Source organism: Eptatretus burgeri, chromosome 9 (assembly GCF_056783735.1).
Source record: "Eptatretus burgeri isolate ZD-2024b chromosome 9, Ebu_testis_v1, whole genome shotgun sequence".
In the NCBI taxonomy this organism is placed as follows: Eukaryota; Metazoa; Chordata; class Myxini; order Myxiniformes; family Myxinidae; genus Eptatretus; species Eptatretus burgeri.
The window spans coordinates 96,099,889-96,126,660 of record NC_140969.1 but is presented as its reverse complement, the minus strand read 5'-3'; the positions used below and the strand labels follow the sequence as shown (position 1 = coordinate 96,126,660).

Below are 26,772 nucleotides of genomic sequence, written 5' to 3'. Positions count from 1 at the left end.
CCACACACGTGCAGAGTGATGTAATATTTTTACTCTGTCTGCCTCTGACAGTCAAACAAAAATGAAAATCATTCCAAACAGGAAACATTGTTTTTCAGGAAATTTTCAAGGACACAAACAGGCATCAAGAACTTGTGTAGCATGTTGGTGCTGTCAAAGGTGCATCAATGGCAGCAAATATCCGAAATGTTTTGACAACCTTTATAAACATTAATTTTATTTAAATTGAATTGCTGAATGTACTGCACTTGAACACTGTGGAACACAGTCTTTGCACTTTCAAAAACCTTTCATTTGGCATTGCTGCTTGGACTAAATAGTACGGCATGTTACGTTATCTCAACCAATCAAACTTATTGTGCAGTGTAAGATGGTCTATGAACTATCTCGTTTTACTTTTCTCCTTTGTATGAATGGTTGTCTAAACTTCGTCACATTACATTCAGATTGCACGTGAAGCAGAAGCTGCCACATTCCACCGGCAGTTGTTTGAGGAGTTGCGTCATCGAACAGGATTCACGCAGGATCCAACAGAGACGACTGCCATTGGTGCAGTGGAGGCATCGTTCAAGTCTGCGGCGGCAGCTCTGATTGTACTAACAAAGTCCGGTCGGTGAGTCGAGGTCCCAAACTTTCTCTTGTGATTGTTGTTCACGTTCTTGTTTTTCCATGGTGTGCAATTGCTTCTTTGCAATTGATTGGGTTATTTCATTTTGTTGCAACATTTTGTATATTGACTTTCACTCACCTTGGCTGTATCCTACATCTGTCAGTTCTGCGCAGCTGTTGTCCAAGTACCGACCATGTGCACCCATTTTGGCAGTGACTCGCAATGAGCAGACTGCCCGCCAGGTGCACCTCCACCGTGGCATATTCCCTGTGCTTTTCCGTGAGCCCGTTAATGAGGTTTGGGCTGAGGATGTGGACAGTCGTGTCAATTTCGCCATCGATGTTGGTATGATCGAGTCCCTCCCTTTTTGTTCACCTCACCCACTAAAGCAACACCAGTGTTTTTGAAAAGGCTACTTTTGACCTTCGTTACCTGTGCAAAGTGAAAAAAAAAAAAGTGGGGGCTGTGCAATCGGTTCACATTGTGTCCGTCTGCAGATGTCAGCCGATGATTGAAGAACTACTTTATTTCAATTGAATTTTATAACTTACCTCGCACCAACAACCCCAAAGTCTGTTTCCATCTGACGAATAACTTCATTTTGCGAAAAATATTTTCCTTCCGGCATCTGCAGGGAATCCATGCATTTTGAAACCCTTTTCTGTTCGATGAGATTCATCCAATGGTGCAGCATCTTTTTAAAATGATGAGCTTTCCATGAAGATAAAATGGTGCCCATGACCCACCTGCTTAGAAATTTTTGAGATGTTTCATGTTGAGAGTATATAGGGACTCTTGGTCACAGTAGCAGCAATAGTTTTATTTGGTCAGCTCGCTGACCTAATAAAACTGTTCAATATCCTCAGATCCGTCCGTCCGTCTTTTTATTTTTCTATCTCCTCAGACGTCTCGGCCGATTGAGTTCTAACTTGACACGATGATGATACGAGTTGCTCTTTATAGATCGTCTGAGCCCTTTTTCGCATTTTCGCCTCGGGGTCAAGGTTCCAGGGTCATCAAGTGCAAAATGACCGATTGGTCGAATGGCCTATAAGAAAGCATCAGACGGCTGTAATGCAAAATAGGTTTCATCGGGATTCAGAAGATTTCATTTGACCAACTAGTTTCTCGGTACCTCTGTCTAGCCCTGTTTATAATATCCAGTTTCCATTCAAGATAGTTCCGAGCTGACCGGCAAACCCGCTCGGGTGGATTTTATTTTTAATCTTTCATTGTAACTTCAGGAAAAATCAGTATCTGATTGGTTTCACGCTTTTGATATGCCTAACTTGAAAGGTGACTGACTCAATGTATAGCACACACGCTCTTGCAATTGTGGTGTCGGTCGCAATAAATACAGGCTGACGAATCAATACGCCTTTGAGGGGTGACGTCAAGTTGGCAACGTTAAGCTGCCATTTACGACATAAAACTCTAAGCACTCGCTCCCGATGGAATGTCCAGGGGGTGGGTAGTGTTATCCTCATTCAAAACACCTCACGGGATAGGAACACTGCACTGTAAAGGGACTTTTGTAATACCTCCTACAACCTGTAGTAGCACCACACAATACACATTTACATTGAGATTTGCATCCTTCCCCCCCCCCCAAGACCACCGGCAAAGATAAAACACCCAAATGCATTAATTGTGGTCATGCTGATCCTATTTTGCGGGTCTGGATGCAATCTGGCCAGAACTGTAGGAGGAGCGGCGTGGCGAACAAACACTGGTCTGTGAATTGGTGCGGATTTAAAATAAATTTCACTTCTGGAAGCCTTGTTGAACACAACCAGGTGTGTTTGTTTTTCACGTTTGGGTTTTTGATGCTTGTTCGTTTTGACCCTTTCCCTGCACAACCATTCCCTAATGCAGGTAAAGCACGGGGCTTCTTCCAGACCGGTGACATGCTCATCGTCGTCACAGGCTGGCGTCCTGGTTCAGGCTCCACCAACATGATGCGTGTCATCAAGGTCTGTTAAGCGTCCTATCGTGGACGCACCTCAGCAAGATGATTGTGTGGCTTTACGTGTTTACCTGCACAACTTTATTCTGTGGTTTGCTCATCTCAGGACCAAAACAGATCCTGGTTTGCTTCAATTTCATTGAAGATTTCCCCCCCCCCCCCCCGCTTCACCTTGCTATTGAAGTCGTTCCATTGTTTTATTCTGGGTGGAGCCAGTTCGTTGGGATGTGGTTGGAAGAATAAGAGAAATTGATAGCACTGATTGGTGCTCTGAGTATTCTTCATTGAAGTAAGTGTAGTGCAATACAGAACAGATGGTGAGGGAATCATGATAACAGCTTATTGATAAATTAGCAACACTGTAGCATACCCAATCATTCTGATGCATTCCAAGTGCTGCAACACCCACTGATTACTGTATGTTGGTTCGACTGCATTCCGGAGCGTGTTTTTGGCCACATTCCAACTCCACTTCAACGGTGTTGCCTTTTGACCCAACTCGTGCACCTGATCATAAACTAACATTTGGTGTACTGTTACTGTTTTGACAAGTTGCTGATGCTTACTCCTTTGTGTTGTCTTTCTGCAACTATCGTTTTGTTTTTGCTCGCAAATAAACATCGAGCTCGATTGAGTTGTCTCCAGTTTGTTTATTCATAAATTGCACTTCAATGCAAACTGACATTTTAAATGTCACCAATTCTGGTAATGTATGGCCAATGGCACTTTCTCTGTGGTATATTCTTGGATATGGGTTAATGTCTCCAGGCAAGGCAAGAATGAAAATTGAACTTTTAAAAGATGTGCATTAATGGACACAAGACTTGGGAGGGTTACATTGAAAACCTGGGAAAAAGGGGAGGGGGTTAGATTTAACAATATAAAAACGATATCAATTTCCAGTTTAAACGGTGTGCTGTTGGTGGTTCAATCGGCTACGCATGTGAATACTGAAGACGGTGAGTACGACGAATGTCACTGCAACGAGGCCAAGTGCCGGTGGGAACCATTTCTTTTGGAGTATGCTCTTGGAGTACATCACATCTGAGGTTTGGGGTGAGGAGGGAAGAGTGAAGAAACCGCATGATTTATGCATGTCAGAAATGCAGGTTCTGATGAAAATTGAGTGAAGAACAATTTGACACCACAGCACTTGAACAATCCCTTCTCCCACCCATCCCACCCCCACAACCACCGTTGTAAAATGGGACAAACCGTTCATCAGCTCTGTCAGGCCTGTAACTGGTCCAGAAGGGGTTGGAACGCATGCCAGCAGTGCTGAATTGTACTGGAAGCCTGGCTTCCAACATTGTCCACACACGGCGTTCCGGTTGCCCCAGCATGCTCGCAGAACCATGCGGCCAGTGAGCTCGCACCGCCGACAGCGAAGGCAGTGATACCTACAGCACACAAGATGAGTATATATACAACCACATCTTGTGTGAACTTTACAACACAATTGGGCATTGTTTGGTATTTGAGGGTCCCCATTTTCATTTTGTGAAAACATGACCTCACATGAAGAATCCATGTGAACATAGCAGTCAGTGTGGTGAGGATCTGTTGTAAATGTTTGTATGGCTTTCTAATGAATAATGCGAGATACAGGTAACGTTTTAAAATTGCAACATTCTGATTATGCCAAGAAAATGACCATTCGTGAAACAACGATTTGTTAATATTGTTGGGGGTCTGTGGCGAGGACGACCGCGAGACAGCAGTCGGGTCGTCTCCCACCGGAATGGAAGGTTGTCACCCCGGATAACTCTGGGGTCGACGGGTTGCTTAAAGGACCATGGTAGCCAATATTTTGATGGTGTGAGGTAGGGTCCACTTGTCTATTCTAATTTACCTAAGTACTCATGCCGTCTAGCTACCGGGGAAGCCACACCCTCGGCCGACTCTGTCCGAACGGAGTTGCATGTACCGACTCGGGGTCCGGAATAACCGAGCGGGAATTAACAGAGCCGCGCCGGACTAAATGAACACTTACGGCACAGATGGCCTCACTTTCTCAAGCCCACACCATGCTGGGTCAATGCTAGAAACGACAGGCAACGAGCTGGTACATTTAACAGGAGTTTATTCATAATGGGGAGAGGGTGACAAAGAGCAGAGTTGTCCAAATAAAAGAAATGCCATTTACAATGAACACAGGCACTTAATAGTCTCTACTTGCAGGATAGGTGCCGCACGCACGCACGCACGCACGCACGCACACACACACGCACACACATACACATATACATACACACACACGAAATGGGGCCATTTGGACTTTATTTGACTCCAGCTTGGGAGGGAAGGCGAGCTGAGGGTCAGAGTTCAGTCGGGCACCTTTCTGCCTCGTGCGGTCTGGTCGAGATGAGCTGGTTCGGGGGGGGGACTCACCCACACCTTCGTCGCCACACCAAGCACCAGGGACGGGGAATGACATAACGGACGCCAGCTAGCACGAGAACGAGACGAGATGAGATGAGCACTTGCGGTCAAGATGAGAACGCCAGCAGGCAAAGTGAGACGATCCCAGCAGGCAAAACGAGGGCAAACAAGGTGATGAGGCTTCTTTTTGCCAGCCGGATTATTCATTCCTCACGTGAGGTCGGAGAGATCCGTCCTGAGGTAACTTGCCTCCTCATTGGACGGGGGCGTGTCGGGGCGTCTTGGTGGCCTGCCCCCCCCCCCGAAAGAGGTTCTGTCATTTCTATTTTTGCATATGAACTGCCGAAGCAAGTACTGGTATTCAGGCTTCCCATTGGCTGGAGGAAATGCTCCATGCCCTTCTTCGGAGCGGAGCCTTGATCTGAGGTTATGGAGGCTCCGCCCACGCCATCAGCCAAAAACACGTGGGCAATGGAGTCGATGGTGTGAAGAAGTGAAGGGAATTGATGTATAAAACTAACTAGAAAATAACTCGCAGCGCACACATGAAATTCCCGTTAGACACAGGGGACGGATTCTAACTCTATACACATACTTAATGAAATAACTAAACTTTGGGACTGCTAACTGTCTGTGTGCAAGAGGCTTCCAAATCTGTAACAATATCACTTTACTCTTCACCAGCTGTTTATTTACCGTTTTTGTTTTTGAGTGAATTAAAATGGTATTTGAAATTTATTTAATATTTTTGTGCCTCAACATTTGCATGATGCAACGTCCCTCATGATAATTTTATTTATTTATTTTAAAAATTTCATTCCCGATACGTGAAGCACCCTTTATTCCATGCCTACAAAAATCTGGCATTATTTTTAACATCGGCTGCATTTTCCATCCAACCATCATGTGACTGTTTAAAAAAAAAATAATAATATCCATGTGTAAATGCTCCATTGGTTGAAACTTTTGTGGCCATCGCTCAAAGGGTTACAGAGAAATCGAATTTGGAAGGTGGCTATCACTTGATTGTGAAGAATCACTTTAAATATTGTTGGATTCGGATCTTCACCAAAATTGAATCAATTTGTCGTCCTTGCACTCCCAACCTGTCCAAGTTCCATCTGAAGCTGTCCGTAACTTTTTGAGATATCCTGCAAACAGACAGCCGGGTGAAAACATAACCTCTGTCCACCTTCGGTGGGTGGAGGTAATAAAGGTGAAAGTGAGGTCCTCGGCTGATGTTCCACAACTTGGGCAAGGATGTTTGTGGACGTCCATTACTTGGTCAATTCAAATACCAACTGGTATTCGTAGCCCGCAGCCTTGAGAAGGACTTGGTGTGAGTCAACTCTTCTGATGGCAAATTCGTAATTGCATCAATCTCCACTTCTGAGATAATTGTGAACAAATTGTACATTAAAAAGTCATTAAAATTGTACATATAATTATACTTCTGTGGTTTTGTTTGTTTGTTTGTTTTTGTTCACCAGCCGAGCACAATTAAGGCTGAAGCAATTGCAATTATTCTAATTTTTAATGCGAGGAAGTGGAATTGTCTGGGCGTTCGGCTTTGTTTTATTCACCAAGTAAGTTCTGACGGGGTGGGTGTCATCCAAGTAATGTGCTATAATCAAATGGTCACATCACATCACATCGAAATGAGGTTTCAATTTCTTTCAATTTCAACATGACGAATAGTACGTACTTGTGAAGTTTGACTTTAATTACTCAAGCTACTTAAAAGAAATAATAATATATTTTTCCTTTGATCCAACATGGCTGCCAGACCATGGTGACCTATTATTTGTGAACACCCTGGTGTGCCATCGGCTTGGAACGTGTGAACTTTCTCCTCGATCTCTCCAGCCGTTTTGGAGAAGATTTTTAAAGGTTTTCGGGTAAATCCAATGTGGCTGTTCAACCTTGTGATCTCTGACGTTGTAGTTGGGAACTTTTTTGTTCCTCATTGGGCAGGCAATCACACCGGTAAAGTTTTGCCTCGATCTGTCTACCTGTTTTGGACAAGATTTTTTTGAAGGTCCCTTAAGAAAAAAAAATACATGTGTATATATATATATATATATATATATATATATATATATATATATATATATATATATATATATATATATATATATATATATATATATATATATATATATATATATATATGGCTTGACCACTTTTTATATCATAAATTTACATTCTCCACGACAATTTTTATGTGGATGACCCGAGATTTTCATCCTGATCAGATAGTGTCGAGCTTGTTAAATTGACATCTTAATGAAGGCACTGATGACGGGTTAGCAACACTTATTCCCCGTCTCGAGTACGTACTTGACAATGAACCTTGTTTGAATTTTTTTCCTTGGAGATGTGGTCCAAGGTTTTGGTTTTTTTTCCTTTTTTAAATTAATTATTATTTTTTTTAAACATGGTGGCCGCATCATGTAGCATGACGTCATTGTCACAAAAAATTCTCCATGAGTCGATGCATACTATCGTTAAAATTTCATGTCAATTGGACCAATAATTGTCGAGAAAATGAATTTAAAAGCGACCAAAATGCAGACACGGGCATGTGTACGTACGTCTGCTCACGACCGATTACTTCATTCCACTTTTCCCTGAGTGTGTGTTAAAAAATATCCATCACTCCTCAGTGTTAGCGTCTTGTTGGAATCTACACTTTGCATCACATTCAGAGAAGAGAACAATTATGTAAATATGTCAACTCTGTTACTGCTGGTTTCAGTTGTAACCTCACATTTAAGGAATTGGCCTTGGTTTCTGATGCACTTTAAGCTTTATTTTTAAAAAACTTTTTTTTTTAAAACTTCATGCAGTTTGTTGAAAAATTTTCGTGGTTTCATTACATTACTTTTATGTTTTCAACTCTTTGACTGGTTGCCCATTAACTGTGGTCTGTCCTCTTTACTAGGCTTCCAATGGACTCGTTTGGTGCTCCAAAAGTTGCTTCCACCGGGTGCTTTGCCATTACCTTCCCTGTCGTCAAGGAGACAATTTGGCCAGATTGGCACACAAAGATGTATCTTTTTAAGGACAATCAGATGACCATGTGAGGGACGGTGCACTTTGTGATGCAGCACCCCCCCCCCCACCACACCTGCATTACAAGCATGTCGGAAATGGATGGTGAGTTTTCTAACCCTCTCGCTCTTCTTTCTGAAAATTTATTTATGTTTACATCTCCAGCCACCAATTAATCTTTATGAACAATCTTCCAATTCGGATACATATTTTATTAACCCGCGAAGCAAAGCTGGGTTAAACAATTGGTTCACGTCCGTCAACAAACGTCAGTTTATGATCAAGGAACAACTTGTGTGTGGGCAGAATACCTGGGTCCAGCATATCACGTGACTAACATTGTATGTGAGGACTCATTCTCATGGGATTGTGTTTGAACAATTCCATTTATTTTGTTTTGTTTTGTTTGTTGAACTTTTGGTTTTAGTTTAATGAAAATCACTTTTGCATGATTTGCATGTTACGATGAATCGAATGGAGGAAACCATATTTTGATCAACTTTACAAACTTATACCAACTCAAGGTTGTGCTCTCTCAGGGGGGGATGCATTCGACTGCTTCAGTTGTGCTGATTTTCTGGATTTCTTTAAAACGATCTTTTAAATCATTTTATTAAAAAGGAAGTATACAGAGTGAACACTGTGTGGGGTATCGTGTTCTTTGAACTCTCTAATTCTTCATATTGAGTACTTACTTCTCCTGTTTTTTTTGTCCCTCCTCCCCCCCCCTTCCAAATGCTCATTCTATTATACTTATTTAGTAATGTTACTTCACTGAAGTGTTGTGCTTTATATAGGATTAGGAAAGCACAATCAGACATGGCATAGGTTTTGTTGTTGTAATGGCAACAGAAACAGTGGATAGATTGAAATAGGTACTTGTTGGGGATTGAAGGGGTGCATTGACAGGAGTGGGAGATGGCTTTGCTCCGTTGATCATTTTCGGATTGGAGGAAGCTGCATTAACAATCGAAGGCATGCTGATGATGCTTCCATCTTGGTCGAAAGTAAAGAGGCCGTAATGAAACTCCTGCAGACGTTGAAGAAGGAAAGTGAAAAATCTGCTCTTTATTTAAACCTCAAAAGGTTAAAATCTTGTCAACCGAGAAGATCAATGTATTCAGGGTTGGAGTCGATCACATGGAAATGGTCTTGGTGGGTTCTCGGATTGAAGTGAGTGGAGAACGTCGAGAAAATGGACGGTTGGGGTAGGGGAGAACAGCAATGTCAGGATTGATAACCATCTGGAAAGACAAAACAAACCAAGAGGAGATTGGAATGATCTGGTATATCCAGTCGTCATGGACATTGGAAGATTTTTGGAGACTCGTGTTAGTAAATCCCATCGACTCCAAGAAGAACAAATTGAAGAAGTTTGACCACCATGTACATTAGAAGAGCTGATGGCAAAACAGAAACTGTCACTTTGTGGTCGACGTGTTGGTTTGGTCTTTCCTCTTGTTTTTTTTTTAATTTTTTTTAAACATTTTAAAATTGAACAATTTGTATTACACAAAACCAAAATTCTGGAGAAATCGACCATGCTTGGTAGGGTTGAGGGAAAGATATCGACCTTGTATGTGCTGGATGGATGGAGTAAAGGCTGCCACCAAGCTGTCTCTGCCAGAGCTTGAAGAAGCCATGCAGGATAGGGATGCTTGGAGGAATCTGATCACAGTCAGACATGACTTGATAATTTGTGATTGATGTACAGTATGAGGGGGTATCATTTTTTAAAAAAACCAGTGCTGTTGGTATTTTTTTCCTCCACCGTCGCCTCCATCCCTGAAAATGAAGACAACAAATCTGTGCCTATCTTGTTTTACCCTCCAAGAATTAAGCAACCTCATCTAAAACTGACTGCAATATTTCAAATGTCTCTAAATTCATGTCCACTGTGGTTAACATCACCTCTTCATTTATAATTTATCCCTCTACCGCAACAACCAAAAACCCTACTAGCGTGGCACTGTGCTGTGTGCTTACCCCCAACATCTATTACCGCTCCAGATTGCCTTGTTTTACATCATCCTTGTTTTCATTCATCTTACCCATCCCCAGTATGTTCCATCTCTTAAATTACATTTGCCAATCTTTTACCCAGTTGATGAAAGTGTCAACTTTTTTTTTTTTCTTTTTTTAACTCCAAGCTTCATGTCACGTGCATCCCAATGGGACTGGCACGATGGCCGACAGGTATGCCCACTGTGAAAAAATCCCATGGTAGGTGAGCTCATGCATGCACCATGAACAAATTACAAATTCCTGCTTTAACCAACAGAGGGCACTGCATTAGGGGCACAACCGTCCCCTCGGCCAATGAGGCTACAGACTACATTCACTATGACGACTCCAAATTGTTGATGTAAATTATGAATAATAATGGTCCCAGCAAGACCCTCTGTCCGAAACGATTGGTTTCATCATTTTTACTTCCACCACCGAAGGTGGCAATGTTTTCACCCCTGTTTGTTTTACTTGCGAAAATCGAAGATTTTTTCAAGCATGTTGGTTTAGTTGCGTGCGTTTGTCTGTCTCTTTGTATGTTTATCGCCTGCACGTCATAATTTTAAACCGATCTTCACGAAAATTCACCACGTGGGAGAGTTCGTCACAAGCAAGAAGCCGATTGTTTTTGAGGTCAAAAGGTTAACAGCACACTATCTAAAATCCTCAATTTTTCATCCAATTCACGAGAAATTTTGAACAGGATTTGCATATCAAGTCACTGAATTCGATGAACATTTGAGGTCAACTTCGGCCAAAAAGTCGACATCGGCCGAATTCCTAAAATTGTCAATTTTCATCCAATTGACTTGAAATTTGAAGAGGATTTGCATATTTGGTCGTTTAATTCAACCACCAATTATTTTTAAGGTCAAATTAGTTTTATGGAATTTGCATGTATCGTGTTATGCGCGACATCTTTCTTGTGTGCAGGATATCGAGTTGTGGAGGGATTCGGATGAAATTTGGTGGACACGTTGGGTGTGCGAGGAGGAAGAATTGAGGAGGAGGAAGGTCCGACAAAAAGGTTTTTGGCAATAACTTGATGCTTGGCGTAAAATTTTCACCCAAAGTTAGCTTTTCAAATAATGGTCAGATGGGCCATCGCTTACACTTTGTGGCACCTGTTCGGTTTGTCTCCCTTGGGTTCACCTTTTTCAGGTCAATTCCGAGGGCCGAGCACTATTGGAACAGGAGAGAATCATCACTCGATTAGCTTCTTCTTCTTCTTTTTAACGAGGCCGATGTATCATCGTGGTGCTTTGTGGAGACGGTGGGGATCACAATGTGAAAATAATTTATCTCCTTCACTCTCACTTGTCATGTTGTACACACATTCATTAACTCATTCATTTCCTTCATCTTGGGTTTGACCTTTTGTTCTACTGCCATTCAACACTGCATCATCCCAACCACCCCCACAACCCATTAGCACCTCTCCCCTTGCTAATCCCTTCCCGAATTCATTGATTAGCACCTCATCTACTCCTTGATGTTTCCGTCGTCTCCTCTTGGTTTAACATCCTGCTCTCAATAGTTACACAAGCCTTGACCTCTCTCATTGCAATACACCTTGATCTTCCTTGTGTGTTGGTGAATTGTTCATACCTGGGTCCAGCGTATCACGTGACTAACATTGTGTGTGGGGACTCGATCTCATGGAATTGTGTTTGAACAATGTCATTTGTTTGTTTTGTACTTTTTGTTTTAATTGAATGAAAGCAGCTTTTGCCTAATTGCATGTTACGATGAATCAAATTGAGAAAATAATACTTTTATCAACTTTACAAACTTGCATCAACTTTACACTCAAGACTTTGCCTTAACACGCGCTCCTTAATTCGTAACAAATCTCAAGGTGCGTTGGCATGTGGTTTTCAATGGCAGGTAAACATGCATCATGCATCTTTCACTTCTACAGCTCGAATATGACAATGCAATATGTAAATCAATTGATGTGAAGATTGTTTGGTGGTTAAATAGCAACACTGGACTTACTGTGATGGCTTTAACGACCTCAAGATTCTAATATCGAGAGTTTACTGCAAATGCTGATATAAACTCTGATGGTAAATGTCAACCGTCATGCCCGGTGAACGCACTCGATCTCTCACCAGGTCCCTCTGTGGGTCTGCTTGAAGCCCTCGAGGCGGAGCGTGAGTGGGTCTCTTCGTGTGGTCTCGAATCCCGCAGGGCGTGCGAACTCCGAGCCCGAGAGGCATGTAACGAACAGGTTTTCCCAGGGATTCGGACCGGCGGTCATCCCACCAATCTTTTGCGGCAATAATATCAACAGAAGCAAGAGATGAATAGCAAGGAGGGTGCGATGGTCACACAGACTCGGGTCGACACCGGGACGCATATTCCACCAGGTTTCTCGAAACCTCTTCCTTGGTCACATCGAGTCTCGCCAACTTCTCGTGGAGATTCCGGCACTCTGGACCTGGTGGGACCTTTTCGATCGATGGTCACTCGACAAGAACCCGGCGAACTCTGCGAGTCAAATTGTCCGCAGCTTTTCCCATGAAGTTTGGAACCACGTCTGCCAAAGAACAATTAGACGTCCTTTTGCTGTTCGGCAGACATGCCCAGGCACATCCCCAAGTCCCTATTCCTTTGGCGAACATTAGCCTGGAGGGGGCGCCACATCCAAATCTCAATTTTATCTTGTGCTGGTATGTCACCTATTACACTGAAAAATCTCAATTTCCTTCAGCTCATCGACACAGCAGCAGTCTCAAGCTGTAATCTTTCTCGTCCCTTCAAAAAACACGTAACACAAGTCGGTGTCTGCACAATCGATCAGTGTGGATTATCCTTGACCGCCCACACTCAGTGGTGTCATGGTTGGAGCGTCCGCTCTGAGTCTGGGAGGTGGGTGGTTCAAACCCCGGCCGAGTCGTATCAAAGGCTTTAAAAATGGGACGTGCTGCTTCCTTGCTCGACACTCAACATTTATAAGACTAGAGCACGGACAAACAACGCTGGGAAGGCAATGGCAATGGCAAAGCCCCCCCCCCCCCAATATAACCCTGATCAACAAACAGCTTCAGCAGCACCAACGCTCCATAAAAAGACTATGATGCATGAAAATATCACACCGACTACCCTTCAGCAAAATCTGTGATCCATTTGGAGGAGTTTATTTAAAATTTACAAGTTTTATAACTCACAAACACATTTCAACACTTTCCATACAAGCAGATGCTGTTTCATTGATCGAGCAAATCAAAGGTGACGGTTCCAACACGCAAATGTAACGTTCATGAAGTTTATGAAAATTTCATGAAGTACACCGAAGAGCAAACCAATGGGTAAATATCGTGACGTCAAAGTTTCAATTTTCCAACTTCTTCGGTAACTGAACGATGATCTTCAGTTTCTACTCCTCGCTCATCTTTGCGTTGATTTTCATCGTCCGTCGTTGCCGGTTTGTTCTCTTCATTCTTCGGTCGGATTTGTTTTGAATCTCCTGTCTGATCGTCATTGTTCAGCACAGCCTCAGAACCTACAAACAAAGCAAAGGGCAGGAATCGAGGATTGTAAGACTGGCACAAACCCTTCTACACGAGGATCGCAAGGCTGGCACACACCCTTCTGCACGAGGATCGCAAGGCTGGCACACACCCTTCTACACGATGATGGCAAGGCTGGCACACACCCTTCTGCACGAGGATCGCAAGGCTGGCACACACCCTTCTGCACGAGGATCGCAAGGCTGGCACACACCCTTCTACACGAGGATCGCAAGGCTGGCATGCACACCCTTCTACACAAGGATCGCAAGGCTGGCACGCACACCCTTCTACACGAGGATCGCAAGGCTGGCACGCACACCCTTCTGCACGAGGATCGCAAGGCTGGCACGCACACCCTTCTGCACGAGGATCGCAAGGCTGGCGCACACCCTTCTGCACGAGGATCGCAAGGCTGGCGCACACCCTTCTGCACGAGGATCGCAAGGCTGGCGCACACCCTTCTGCACGAGGATCGCAAGGCTGGCACACACCCTTCTGCACAAGGATCGCAAGGCTGGCACACACCCTTCTACACGAGGATCGCAAGGCTGGCACACACCCTTCTACACGAGGATCGCAAGGCTGGCACGCACACCCTTCTACACAAGGATCGCAAGGCTGGCACGCACACCCTTCTACACGAGAATCGCAAGGCTGGCACGCACACCCTTCTACACGAGGATCGCAAGGCTGGCACGCACACCCTTCTGCACGAGGATCGCAAGGCTGGCGCACACCCTTCTGCACGAGGATCGCAAGGCTGGCGCACACCCTTCTGCACGAGGATCGCAAGGCTGGCGCACACCCTTCTGCACGAGGATCGCAAGGCTGGCACACACCCTTCTGCACAAGGATCGCAAGGCTGGCACACACCCTTCTACACGAGGATCGCAAGGCTGGCACACACCCTTCTACACGAGGATCGCAAGGCTGGCACGCACACCCTTCTACACAAGGATCGCAAGGCTGGCACGCACACCCTTCTACACGAGGATCGCAAGGCTGGCGCACACCCTTCTGCACGAGGATCGCAAGGCTGGCACACACCCTTCTACACGATGATGGCAAGGCTGGCACACACCCTTCTGCACGAGGATCGCAAGGCTGGCACACACCCTTCTACACGAGGATCGCAAGGCTGGCACGCACACCCTTCTACACGAGGATCGCAAGGCTGGCACGCACACCCTTCTACACAAGGATCGCAAGGCTGGCACGCACACCCTTCTACACGAGGATCGCAAGGCTGGCACGCACACCCTTCTGCACGAGGATCGCAAGGCTGGCACGCACACCCTTCTACACGAGGATCGCAAGGCTGGCACGCACACCCTTCTGCACGAGGATCGCAAGGCTGGCACGCACACCCTTCTGCACGAGGATCGCAAGGCTGGCGCACACCCTTCTGCACGAGGATCGCAAGGCTGGCGCACACCCTTCTGCACGAGGATCGCAAGGCTGGCACACACCCTTCTGCACGAGGATCGCAAGGCTGGCACACACCCTTCTACACGAGGATCGCAAGGCTGGCACGCACACCCTTCTACACGAGGATCGCAAGGCTGGCACGCACACCCTTCTACACGAGGATCGCAAGGCTGGCACGCACACCCTTCTACACGAGGATCGCAAGGCTGGCACGCACACCCTTCTGCACGAGGATCGCAAGGCTGGCGCACACCCTTCTGCACGAGGATCGCAAGGCTGGCGCACACCCTTCTGCACGAGGATCGCAAGGCTGGCGCACACCCTTCTGCACGAGGATCGCAAGGCTGGCGCACACCCTTCTGCACGAGGATCGCAAGGCTGGCGCACACCCTTCTGCACGAGGATCGCAAGGCTGGCGCACACCCTTCTGCACGAGGATCGCAAGGCTGGCACACACCCTTCTACACGAGGATCGCAAGGCTGACACGCACACCCTTCTACACGAGGATCGCAAGGCTGGCACGCACACCCTTCTACACGACGATCGCAAGGCCGGCACACACCCTTCATCACGAGGATCGCAAGGCTGGCACACACCCTTCATCACAAGGATCGCAAGGCCGGCACGCACATCTTTCATCACGAGGATCGCAAGGCTGACACGCACACCCTTCTACACGAGGATCGCAAGGCTGGCACGCACACCCTTCTACACGAGGATCGCAAGGCCGGCACACACCCTTCATCACGAGGATCGCAAGGCTGGCACGCACATCCTTCATCACGAGGATCGCAAGGCTGACACGCACACCCTTCTACACGAGGATCGCAAGGCTGGCACACACCCTTCATCACGAGGATCGCAAGGCTGACACGCACACCCTTCTACACGAGGATCGCAAGGCCGGCACACACCCTTCATCACGAGGATCGCAAGGCCGGCACGCACATCCTTCATCACGAGGATCGCAAGGCTGACACGCACACCCTTCTACACGAGGATCGCAAGGCCGGCACACACCCTTCATCACGAGGATCGCAAGGCCGGCACGCACATCCTTCATCACGAGGATCGCAAGGCTGACACGCACACCCTTCTACACGAGGATCGCAAGGCTGGCACGCACACCCTTCTACACGAGGATTGCAAGGTTGACACACACCCTTCATCACGAGGATTGCAAGGCCGGCACGCACATCCTTCATCACGAGGATCGCAAGTCTGGCACGCACACCCTTAATCACGAGGGTTGATTAATGCCCCCTCATTCCATCTTGAAGCTTGTTGTTAGGCCTAAGTCACATTTGCCACGTCGGCCGTGAGGTCTCCAAAATCTACGGCCACTAGCAATTATACGGCGGCCACAGTATTTCCACGATCACACAATGTAGCAGTCACATACGTTTTTATTTTTTGGGGAGCCGCACGGCGTATTTAGAAATTGTGGAGACCGAAAACGTGGGGTTGCCGTACGGTCTTTGATTTGATGTCGCACGGTGACTTTAAGGGGGCCCTGTGACGGCCATAGAATTTTCAAGGCAGATGCAAGGTAGTCTCAAGGTGCCCGCAAGGCGACGTGCGGCTAGATGGACGGTAACGAATGGGTTTATTTATTTATTTTTACCAGTTTTTTTTTTTTCCGGCTTGTCGAATTGCTACGACGAACGTAGAAATGAAAAAAAGTTATAACTCCGTTATAATTCTACAGCGACCCCTACGGCCTGTAAAAGATAGCCAAACGGCGTAGGGCCACCCTGAGGCCACCGCACGTTTCTGTCAATTCAGAGGGCGAACGGCCACCGTATCCTCACCGTAGAGCAAATGTGACTTAGGCCTTATGCTTCCCAAGTGATGAAGTCGAGCAATTTGCGATACAGAGTGGTCCAATCGAGAGAAAAACAATCAATCAATCCACCTCCCAAGTTTTCATACTTTAATAACTGACAAAACCTCCTTGGACCGCTGCAAGCACGTTGGAACATAACCCTGACCTGACCTGGAGAGCGATGGGTCAGGTCCATACCAAGTATCATGAAATATGATGCAATCTCATGGGAGACCACATGAAAATAATAATAATAATCAAGAAATCGATGTCAAAGGGAAAAGCAGAACCGAGAATAAAATAAAGGAGAGTTGGGGAATCAGGAATGAAGGGAAACAAGGGGAAGGAAGGGAATGTTAATGAATGGAAACTTGGGATGTGGGAGTGGGAGTGGGGGTACAAGTTTCCATAACATATTTTAAACAATATCAATTTGGACGTTTAATGACTCATCACTGTTTCTCGATCGTATTAATTTTTGCTAAAGCCCGATTTCATCATATCCTTCAATTCCGTGTTTATTTGCGTCTTTAAAGTGCTGCCCCTCATGTCCATTCACCGCAGATGATGATGATGCGCTCGCAAGTTCCATTTCCCATCGTACCTTTGTTTGCGAAGTGAGAGTGCAATTTGCTGTTGCCCTGTTCTCTTTGCATTTGCTCCACTCCACTGCTTTCTGGACCTTCTTCAGATGCAAACCTGGAAGTGTGCACACAAATAGATGACGGGTCATTTAAACGCGTCGTAATCATCTTCGCATGAAACTTTAGGTGCTCAGTCGATCAACTTGCCCAACGATATATAAAATGCCATTTCACATCAAAACGAGAACGGCACTCGGTGGAGTGCGTACCTCCACCAGGCTTAACAGTTTACGTTTTGTATCCCTCCGATAGGTCGGATCTACACCCGGACCTCAAACAGAATCTAAGTAACTACGCTCATTTGACGAGGTTGAACGGATCCCCGTTGCGTACTCACGGTATCTCCGTCGCTCCATGGCAACCACACTTGGCACACACGCCTAGCCGGATCGAGCAGGCAGGACACACTTTATGATAGCTCGTCTTCACGGTCTTCTGCAGACAGTTTATGCTGCGTGCAAACAATTCGTACGAACACAGTTAAAAAGAAAACAAAAGAGGTGCAGGGAAGAGAAAGGCATCTTTAAAATACAAAGCAATGTCAGAAGGTTATCCTTTTTCGGAATCCAAGTTATTTCACCATATCACGACGCACGCACGCACGCACGCACGCACACTTTCTTCATCTCCCCCACCCCCCCTCAAGATATGGATCTCTCCCTGCAGGTTACTGCCTCACCTCCAGATGTTATCTGTATAATATAAACTTTTCTTTCACACAATGTTTTTGTTTTCATGCAAAAACTTTTTCTGAAAACAGGATGTCCATACAATGTTCATGCTGCTGCCAATGTTTCGGTTTATATCAAACGATGGCAATGCTTTCCCATCGTCCTTGATCCAGTCTTCCTCTGCCCCCCCCCCATTCCCTTTCTTTTTTTTTCCTTTGTATACCTTGTCGAGCCTCGTATGAGAGCTAACACACAACGCACAACAAGGGGGGAATGAGACAAGAGGGGCGGGAGAGGGAAGGACAAAACAGTGGGGAACAGAGACATAAGGAGATCTGTGGAAGCGAGAGGGATGGGGCGGGGAACACGGTATATACAAGATGGACATTACAGGGACTTACAGGAAGGAAAGCAGGGAATTTGAAGGAGGTGGGTTTGGGGTAGAAAAGATCGAGGATTTGGATGGGGGATGATAAGAGGTGGTGGTGAACGGCAGTTTTAAAGACCTGGAGGGAAGAATGGGATTGAACAGAGTGAGGGAGTTTATTCCTTAGGTGGAAAAAAGAGGAATGACAGAGTGAAGATGAGCAGTGATTTGTGATTTTGGTAGTTTTACCAGAAGGGGGTTGTTGGTGGACCTTGAGCACCTTGCGGAAATGTGGTGGGGACAAATTGCATACAGAGCGGGGGGGGGGGGGGGCGAGACCGGAGAGAAGACGGTAGAAGACAAAGACCACCGACCTGCCTGTGGTGAGAAAGTGAGAGGCCCAAAGACTCAGCCCCATCGTAGGAGATACCAATGATCCAAAATACCTTGGTTTCCACAGCGTGAAGCCGAGAAAGGTGGGAGGCAGGAGCACCAGCCCAGAGGGGAGAGTAGTATTCCATCAGGCTGCGGACGAAAGCTTTGTATGTGGTCAGGAGCTCAGATGGGCCGAGGAAGGACTTTGCACGATGGAGGATTCCCAGTCGGCATCTGGCTTTGGAGGCCAGGTTGGAAATGTGACTTTCCCAGGAAAGATCATGGTAGATAGTGAGACACAGAAGCTTGAAAGAAAGGACTTCTTCCTGAGAATTGTTGAGAAAGTGGATGTGGAGGGGGGGTTCTAAATGGTCCTTTCGAAGAGACATAGTGAGAGTGTGAGATTTGTCCAGATTGAAAGACATGTTCCACGTGTTGGACCAGTTTGTGATTCGACCCAGATCTGCAGTGAGCGAAGAAGCTGCTGCTCGCCGGTCTGAGGGATGACAGATGGTCCGGCAGAGGGTAAAGTCATCAGCAAAGTGATAAAGAGGAATTTCCTGAGAGTCGGAGATTTGATTGACGAAAAGCAGAAAAGAACAGGGCCCAGAACGCTACATTGAGGAACTCCAGCCGGGACAGGAAGAGGGGATGAAAGAACTCCATTTAGGGCCACATGTTGACTGTGACAGGAGAGGAAGTCTGTGAGCAATAAGTGGAGATGGCCTTGAATACCATGGGAAGAGAGGTTGGTGAGCACGGCAGGGTGCCAGACTGTGTCAAAAGCACGCGATATGTCAAGAGAGATGGCTCTGATGTTATGTCTTGCATTGAGTACCTCCCATCCATTGTAAGGAGAGCAGAAGCAGCATATCCAGGATAGTGACCTGGTCTGAAACCAAATTGATGATCGGAAATCAAGCCATTGGAGAAGAGGAAGGATTTAATGTCTAAAGCGATGATGGATTCCATAACCTTGCTGATGATTGGGAGAAGGCTGATTGGTCTGTAGTTACAGGGATCTGTTTTTGCACCTTTTTTATGCAGGGCAGTGATGTTAGCAGATTTCCAAGCAGATGGCAGATGACATTGGGCAAATGAGAGGGTGAATAGAACAGAGAGAGGGTGAGCAAGAACAGCAGAGCAGGTATTTAGGACATGAGGGCTGATGCCGTCTGGACCAGTTGCAGAATCTGAGTCGAGGTTTGACAGCAAGCTCTCCACCTTGTCAGAAGAAATGGACACAGAGTCCAGGGACAGTTGGGTGCGACTGGGTAAGGTGGGTACAGAAAGCGATGGGTTTCGGACACAAGATTTTGATGCAAACACCGAGTTAAGGCATTCAGACTTTTCACGTGCGGTATCAGCAATGCGGCCATTTGAGGTAAGGGAGGGGGTGGAGGGGGAACATACACCAGAAACAGATTTGATTAGACGCCACCAGGATTTTGAGGAGGGAGAGAGGTTTGAGAGTTCAGACTTGAGATTTGAAGGAAGTTGTTTTCTGGCTCTCCTGAGGGTAGATACCCACTTGTTCTGAGCTTGATGGAAGGAACTGAGATTACCCTCCGTTGGGTTTGCTTTCCATGAGGCAAAGGCAAGTTGTTTCAGGACAACTGCCTCACCACAAGCTTCAGTGAACCAAGGGCGGGAGGAAGGGTAGGACAACTGAAGATGAGGGGATAAATCTGTGCATGAAGGAGAGCAAGTTTCTTTGAAAGAATTTCCAGGATGAGTTGAAGTTGGAGAAAGTAGCGATGGGAGACAAGACGAGAAGTTTGATGGCTGCTGGGAGACCCTGCCAGTCGGCTTGAGTGAAATGCCAGACTCGACAGCGGTGAGGTTGTTCTCTGATAACAGCCAGAGAGATGTCCACTTTGACAAGGACGTGGTCAGAAGAACCTATTGGAGTGGAGGAAGAACAGCAGATATTTTCAGCGAAATTTGTCAAAATCAGATCCAGAAGAGACGGAGTACCATTGGTTGGGATCCAGGGTGGAAAGTTGACTGATTGAGTCAGTCCCAATGAGTCGCAGAAAGCTTTTGCTGAAGTGTCATGGCAGGTGAGAGAGGTACCCACACCTAGCCAACTGGCGTGATGACAATTGAAGTCACCACATAAGAGGAAGAGAGAGTTTGGATGAGAAGATAGAAGATGGTCCATGTTTTCGGATAGTGAGGTGGAAATGGAGTCATCACTGTTCGGTGGACGGTACAGTACACATATAAACATGAGGTGGGAGTGGAGGGGAAGCCGTAGCCAGAGGTATTCCTGGGGGTGTGGGTGAGTGAGGGTAGTGCATGGAGAGTGAGGAATAGAGTCTTTGATGAAGAGGGCAACTCCTGCACCAGGACAAAGCTCAGTTCTGTCATCGCGGAGGAGGGAGTAACCAGGAAGAAATACTTGGGAGTCAGAGACATCTTGAGGGAGGAAGTTTCTGTTTGGCAGATTATGTCTAGTTTGTCAGTGGCAACCTGTATGGAAAGATCTGAAAGGTTTGAGCGAAGGCCCTGGATATTTGAGGTCCACACTATTAATGAAAATGGATGGGAGGAGGGGGGGGTAAGGAGAGTTGTTTAAAGAGTGTGGGGGATTGCAGAATAGGTAGGGGAGGGGCCGGATGAGAGGAGAAAAGGCTCTGTGGTGTTGGGGGAGGGGGGCAAGAGAGGGGGCAGAAGGCAGTTAAGGATTTGAGGAGGTGGAGAGATGAGATGGAGGTGAGAGGGCAGGGGAAGGAGGCAGCTTTGTGGATGTGAGGGGGGGCAACTGAGAAGGGTGAGTGAAGGGGGTGAATGGTGGGAGAAGGGTGAGTGGGGAGAGTTGAGGGAGAAAGGTGAGGGTGGAGTTTTTGAGAAAGGTGAGGGGGGAGTTTTTGAGAAAGGTGAGGGTGGAGTTTTTGAGAAAGGTGAGGGGGGAGTTTTTGAGAAAGGTGAGAGGGGGACTTGGAGGGAGTACAGTGTGATGGTTGCTTTGAGAGGGAAGGGTGAGTTGGCACTGAAGTTGGAAAAAAAGAATGGTTGATGGAAAGTGAACACTCATTTAGTAAACTGGTTTTTTTTCTTAATTTTTAGGTCAGAAATGCGATTAAAGACAATTCTTGATGGATGCAATGAAGGCGAATTCAGAGAATGGAGAGAAGAAGCGCTGTAACAGTTGGATTTTGTAGGCAAGGAATGAAGGAAAGGTCGAATTGAGAGCAGTCTGTTTAAATGGTAGAAGAGTAGTGAATTATGATATAGTAAAGAGTACCACACGTGTGAAAGAGGAAGATGAAGCATTGTAAGAGATCGTTTTTATAATTATTATTGTTTTTTTTTTTGAGAGAGAGAGAGTTTTAATCAGATGAGGTAATGGAAAGGTTGTAGAAAAAAATCGTGAGGTTAACGGTGAATTTGGATCGGAAAAGGCAGGGGGTGGAAACAGATCACGTGGTTACGGGAGAAGCACGTGGCTATGGGAGGTGTCTCGTCAGTCAATTCACTTATTTATTTATTTATTTATTTTAAATAAGGATTGTGTAACATTCGGAAAAGGAAAGGTTGAAGTCAAATCGTGGAGGTGTATGGTTAATTTTGAACGGTAAATGCAGAGTGAAGCTGATGGATCGATTAAAAGCATCAGGAAGAGGGTCAAGACACGTGGTTACAGGAGGTGTATAGATAGAGAGAATGCATGCCTATTTGCTGGCATTAGTTGGTGAAAGTTAAAGACCCCATGGTGTCCTCTGCAAAGAGGAGGCGAGCTATCGCCGGCTCCCTGAATAAATTACAAATTCCTGCCGTGACTACCTGAGCCGGAGTGGTGACCCATCCAGGATTGTGGCTTAGTAACTGCTTCCGTATCACCAATGATGATGATGATGATCGATGGTTTTGGAATAGCACGTGTATCTGGGTTTATTTCTCAGTATTTCAACACAAGGAAGAAAAGGAAAAGGAACCCCCCCCCCCCACCGAAAAAACCCCACTTTTCTCCCAAATTTGACAATCAACATTTCTCCATTATTTTCCCATCTTTACCATGTCTTCGGTTGAGTGAGGACCTTGTATTTACCAAACTTAATCCTCCATTCCAGTTGACTTTTGCAACGTGCACACACCCCCTTGTGCACAAGAGAATTCAGCTTCTGCAAAGAAAAGTGAAAAATTAAAATGAGGAGTTTGTGTGTGAAACCCTTTCTTTGATTTCTGTACAATTATATAACCCTGGGCCAATTGCCCCAAAATTTGCTCTCCCGCATTATTTCCACAAGTGGAAGGTCAACGTCACAATACAAAACTGCAATTGTCAATCAAAACTCTTGTATACAAAGTCAAGATTCATGAAAGAGCAGAGTTGAGAAAGGAGGGGGGGGAACACCAACAACAGAGTTGAGAGAGGGGGGGGGACACCATCTCCAAGGGACTTCCAAGACCATCTCCACTCAAGGCCTCTCCTGTCGCAGCCAACATGTGGCCCTAAATGGAGTTCTTTCATCCCCTCTTCCTGTCCAGGCTGGAGTTCCTCAAGGCAGCGTTCTGGGCCCTGTTCTTTTTCTGGTTTTCCTCATTGATCTCTCAGACTCTCTGGAAAATCCTCCTTATCTCTTTGCTGATGACTCCACCCTCTGTCATCCCTCAGATCAGCAAGCAGCAGCTTCTTCGCTCATTGCTGATCTGGATAAAATCACAAACTGGTCCAACACATGGAACACGCCTTTTAATCCAGACAAATCTCACACTCACTATGTCTCTCCGAAAGGACTGTTTGGAACAGACCGTAATCTGTCAAAACGTTTTGAAATATCATACTGTGTATCGATTTTAGCCGCTTCTCTCAATGATGAAGAATCACTTTTTTAAATTATAGTATCCGGATCCAGATCTTCATCAAAATACTCATTTCGTCCTTATCACACACCGAACCTATCCATCAGGTTTCGTCCGAATCTGTCCACAGCTTTTTGAGATGTCCTGCTCACAGACAAATAGCCAAACATTCGAACAAACAATGAAGGAAACCCTTAACGTTTACGAGATGGAAGATTATTACTTTGTATATGCAGCCTATGGCCGCTGGCTGCGTCATTTATGGGAGTGTGACCGTGCCACTGATGCATTTCCCCGTTTCCAGTCAGCTGGTACTCATTTTTCCAACCTCAGGAGGATGATAGGCTGAGTCAACCCACTTGGTCTTATTTAGCAGCACAACAGGGGCTCAAACTCAAGACCCTAAGATCTTAAGACAGCCACCCTAACTGTTAAGCTAACACCAGGCTGAGAAGGAAGATAAGGGAGAAACAATACGAGGTACAAGGAATCCACGGCAAGATATTTAAAGAATTCCCATTGATTTTTGCACTTTGTGAAAGCTCGTGCATTCCCAGCATTCCAAGCAACAGATGAGGCTGAATTGGACCGTGCAGGATGTGCACATCGTCAAAACGTTTTTGGAATACTAAGTTTTAAACAGACCGACACCAGCCAATGCTACGACTAAAAACATGGCTAAAACTAGAGGGGGAGCACTCGGTAGAGTGCAAAACCTCCGCCGCCAATACTGCTCGGTCACTCAAGTGAACCTGCTAGGTCACTCAAGTGAACTCAAGTGAATTCATTCAATTTGACGTCAACAGTGCTCACAGAGTTATAGTTTGCAACTTTCCCTTTTACTTTTAACTTTTGCATACCCAATTAATTCGTCATAACTAGATTCCTTGATACAGAAATTGATTTTACATGGGTATATCCACCTGAAGTTCCAAAATCAGCCGCAATTATAATTTTGGCATGTTTTTTGTTGGAAATCACTTATAACATGTAGAAATGCAAAAATAAGAAATCGAATTTTTGTTGAAAAAAAAGTTGCAAAAATTTTTTTCTCTAACAATTTCTTTTTTTTGGGGGCGGGTGGGGGGATTGGAAATCACTTAAAACATGTAGAAATGCAAAAAAAAAAAAAAATTCAAATATTTTTTCAAATTGGCCGCCACAGTGGCCATATTGGATTTTGGACCAAGTCCAAAATCTAATGGCATGATCCTTGGACCAGACCTAACCCCCCCACCAAGTTTAATCGAGGAGTTTTTCCGTAATACTGTTCACAAACAAACAAACAAACAAACAAACAGAAAGGGGTGAAAACAGTAACCTCCATCCATCCTCGATGGCGGAGGTTAATAAAGAAAGAAATAAAGCCACCAAGTTACATTCCCTGTCAAAGCTCAGATGCTTATGAAATCATTTTTTTTACAACAGGAAATTGTTTATATTTTGAAATAAAATTACTGAAACGAAATTAACTTCTCCCAAAGGACAACGCAAGAAAATGTTTGTTTGTTTTTTTTAATCCAAATAAAGAAATATTTTGAGATTAATCCAGGGTGAACAACTTTTCCACAAGGAGGCACAAAACAAAACTAATAATAGCGATGACAAATGACAAACGTGACAGCTGTAATCTTCATTGTGTAGACGGTTTGAATGTGCAAGTACGCACATGCTCATGTATGCACCCATGTACTTGTTGCAGCAAGTTGAAAGTATCAAATGACTGGAGCTCAAGGTTTATGGGTTTGATTCAAGAGTTTGAGCACAAAACCCAAAACATTACCTCTCAATCCATGGAGCTTACTTGGCTGTTTCAAATGTTTAACCACAAGATCAACCTGCAAAAGGATTAGATTCCACGGGTGTGACAACATTTAAAAGGCACCGCAGGATCCTAAATGTCCACTGACTAATGCAAGCAGACGTTCCCAGGGGAACCTCAATTGGAGGGACGGGCTCACTCTTTCATACAATGCTCGATGTAACACCAACCCGTTGGTTTATAGTAGAGCCAAGATTCAAAACACAGGGTGTCGCGTCTCAGAATGCACCGTCGCTTTGATGGATATCAAGCTGGTTGTCCCATCTGCGAACATCGGAGTCGGTGGATGGTGAAGATGCCACGATCTTTCACAAAGAGTGGGTGAGTCATTGCTGGAACTTGGCCAAATTGCTGCACCTCAAGTCAAATATCAGGCCTGGCCAACCGGTTTGTGAAAGATCGGCCAAAAAAAAAAAGCTCTTGTTTGTGTCCATGACCTGACCCTGGGGGAACTACCAACATGTATGCAAAATTTGGTGGAGATCGGGTCAGCCATGTTATTTTTCTATGATTTTCAGATGTAGACACAAAGCAAAAAATGGGGTTAAGTAATTGGTTTGACATGTCCGACCGTCCATCCATCCATCCACAAACGTCAGTTTATAATAGAGTAACAATTTATATTGAACGTTATATTTTGAGCACGAATCGGAAAACAAACTTGTAGTTTAGCGATACATTGGCTCTGAATTCATCGCGATCACACATGCGTACAGAGTGGTGAGATAACTTTCTTTACTCCGCCTGCCTGGCATCAAATAACATTAAAAAATAAATCCAAACAGCAAACTTACTGTTTTTAGCGACATCATAAAGGACACAAACAACAGGCACGAATAACTAATGTAATGTGTTCGGGTGGGGTATTAAATACTGCAAAAAATGGTGGTGTACTTCCAGAACTAATTTATTAATGACTTTTACAATCATTCTTTTATTTAAATTGAAGTATAAACTTGAACACTGCAACGCATTCTATGAACTCCAGTTTAATACGCAGAAAAATACCCATCTCCGGCGATGGGAAACGTTTAAGTGAATTGATCAATTTAAATTATTTAATGACTTGAAAATGTTAATCTTGCACTCAAAAAAAAAAACCTGGCCTTTTAAATTTGAGACAAATTGGTCGTTGTGCTTGTTAAAAATTGCTGTATTGATCTCACTGGACTAAAAAAAAAAAATGGCCCCTGAAGCCACTGCCACATCAGAGAGATGGAGAGAGGGAGAGAGGGAGAGAGGGAGAGAGGGAGAGAGGGAGAGAGGGAGAGAGGGAGAGAGGGAGAGAGGGAG

At 45.3% G+C, this 26,772-nt stretch overlaps 2 protein-coding genes and 1 long non-coding RNA gene across 7 annotated transcripts in view; 2 read left to right on the top strand and 1 right to left on the bottom strand.

Moving 5' to 3' along the window:
* The window catches only part of LOC147020689 (pyruvate kinase PKM-like), a 29,437-nt gene extending 26,231 nt beyond the window's left edge, over window positions 1–3,206 (top strand). The window contains exons 8-10 of the mRNA XM_085896227.1: window positions 447–613; window positions 774–955; window positions 2,486–3,206. Of these exons, the coding sequence (XP_085752353.1) occupies window positions 447–613; window positions 774–955; window positions 2,486–2,592 (456 nt within the window). The 3' untranslated portion in view covers window positions 2,593–3,206. The remainder of the gene's footprint in view (window positions 1–446; window positions 614–773; window positions 956–2,485) is intronic.
* The window catches only part of C9H9orf85 (chromosome 9 C9orf85 homolog), a 56,895-nt gene continuing 33,329 nt past the window's right edge, over window positions 3,207–26,772 (bottom strand). For 2 of the 4 annotated variants that reach the window (XM_085896230.1, XM_085896229.1), the window contains exons 3-6: window positions 22,869–22,975; window positions 17,773–17,886; window positions 17,396–17,490; window positions 13,130–13,527 (exon numbers count right to left, since the gene is read on the bottom strand). In XM_085896230.1, coding sequence (XP_085752356.1) covers window positions 13,349–13,527; window positions 17,396–17,490; window positions 17,773–17,886; window positions 22,869–22,975 — 495 coding nt within the window. In that variant the 3' untranslated portion in view covers window positions 13,130–13,348. Of the gene's footprint in view, window positions 3,621–3,791; window positions 3,977–12,133; window positions 12,649–13,129; window positions 13,528–17,395; window positions 17,491–17,772; window positions 17,887–22,868; window positions 22,976–26,772 lie in introns of those variants that run through there. The other 2 variants (XM_085896231.1, XM_085896232.1) reach the window with 2 other exon arrangements.
* Window positions 6,673–11,835, top strand: LOC147020688 (uncharacterized). Of its 2 annotated transcripts, XR_015061926.1 has the most exons (4): window positions 6,673–6,856; window positions 7,903–8,117; window positions 10,953–11,046; window positions 11,181–11,835. It is a non-coding gene; the product is annotated as an uncharacterized LOC147020688 (long non-coding RNA). The 2 variants fall into 2 exon arrangements; XR_015061925.1 differs by lacking the exon at window positions 6,673–6,856 and having other exon boundaries at window positions 7,696–8,117.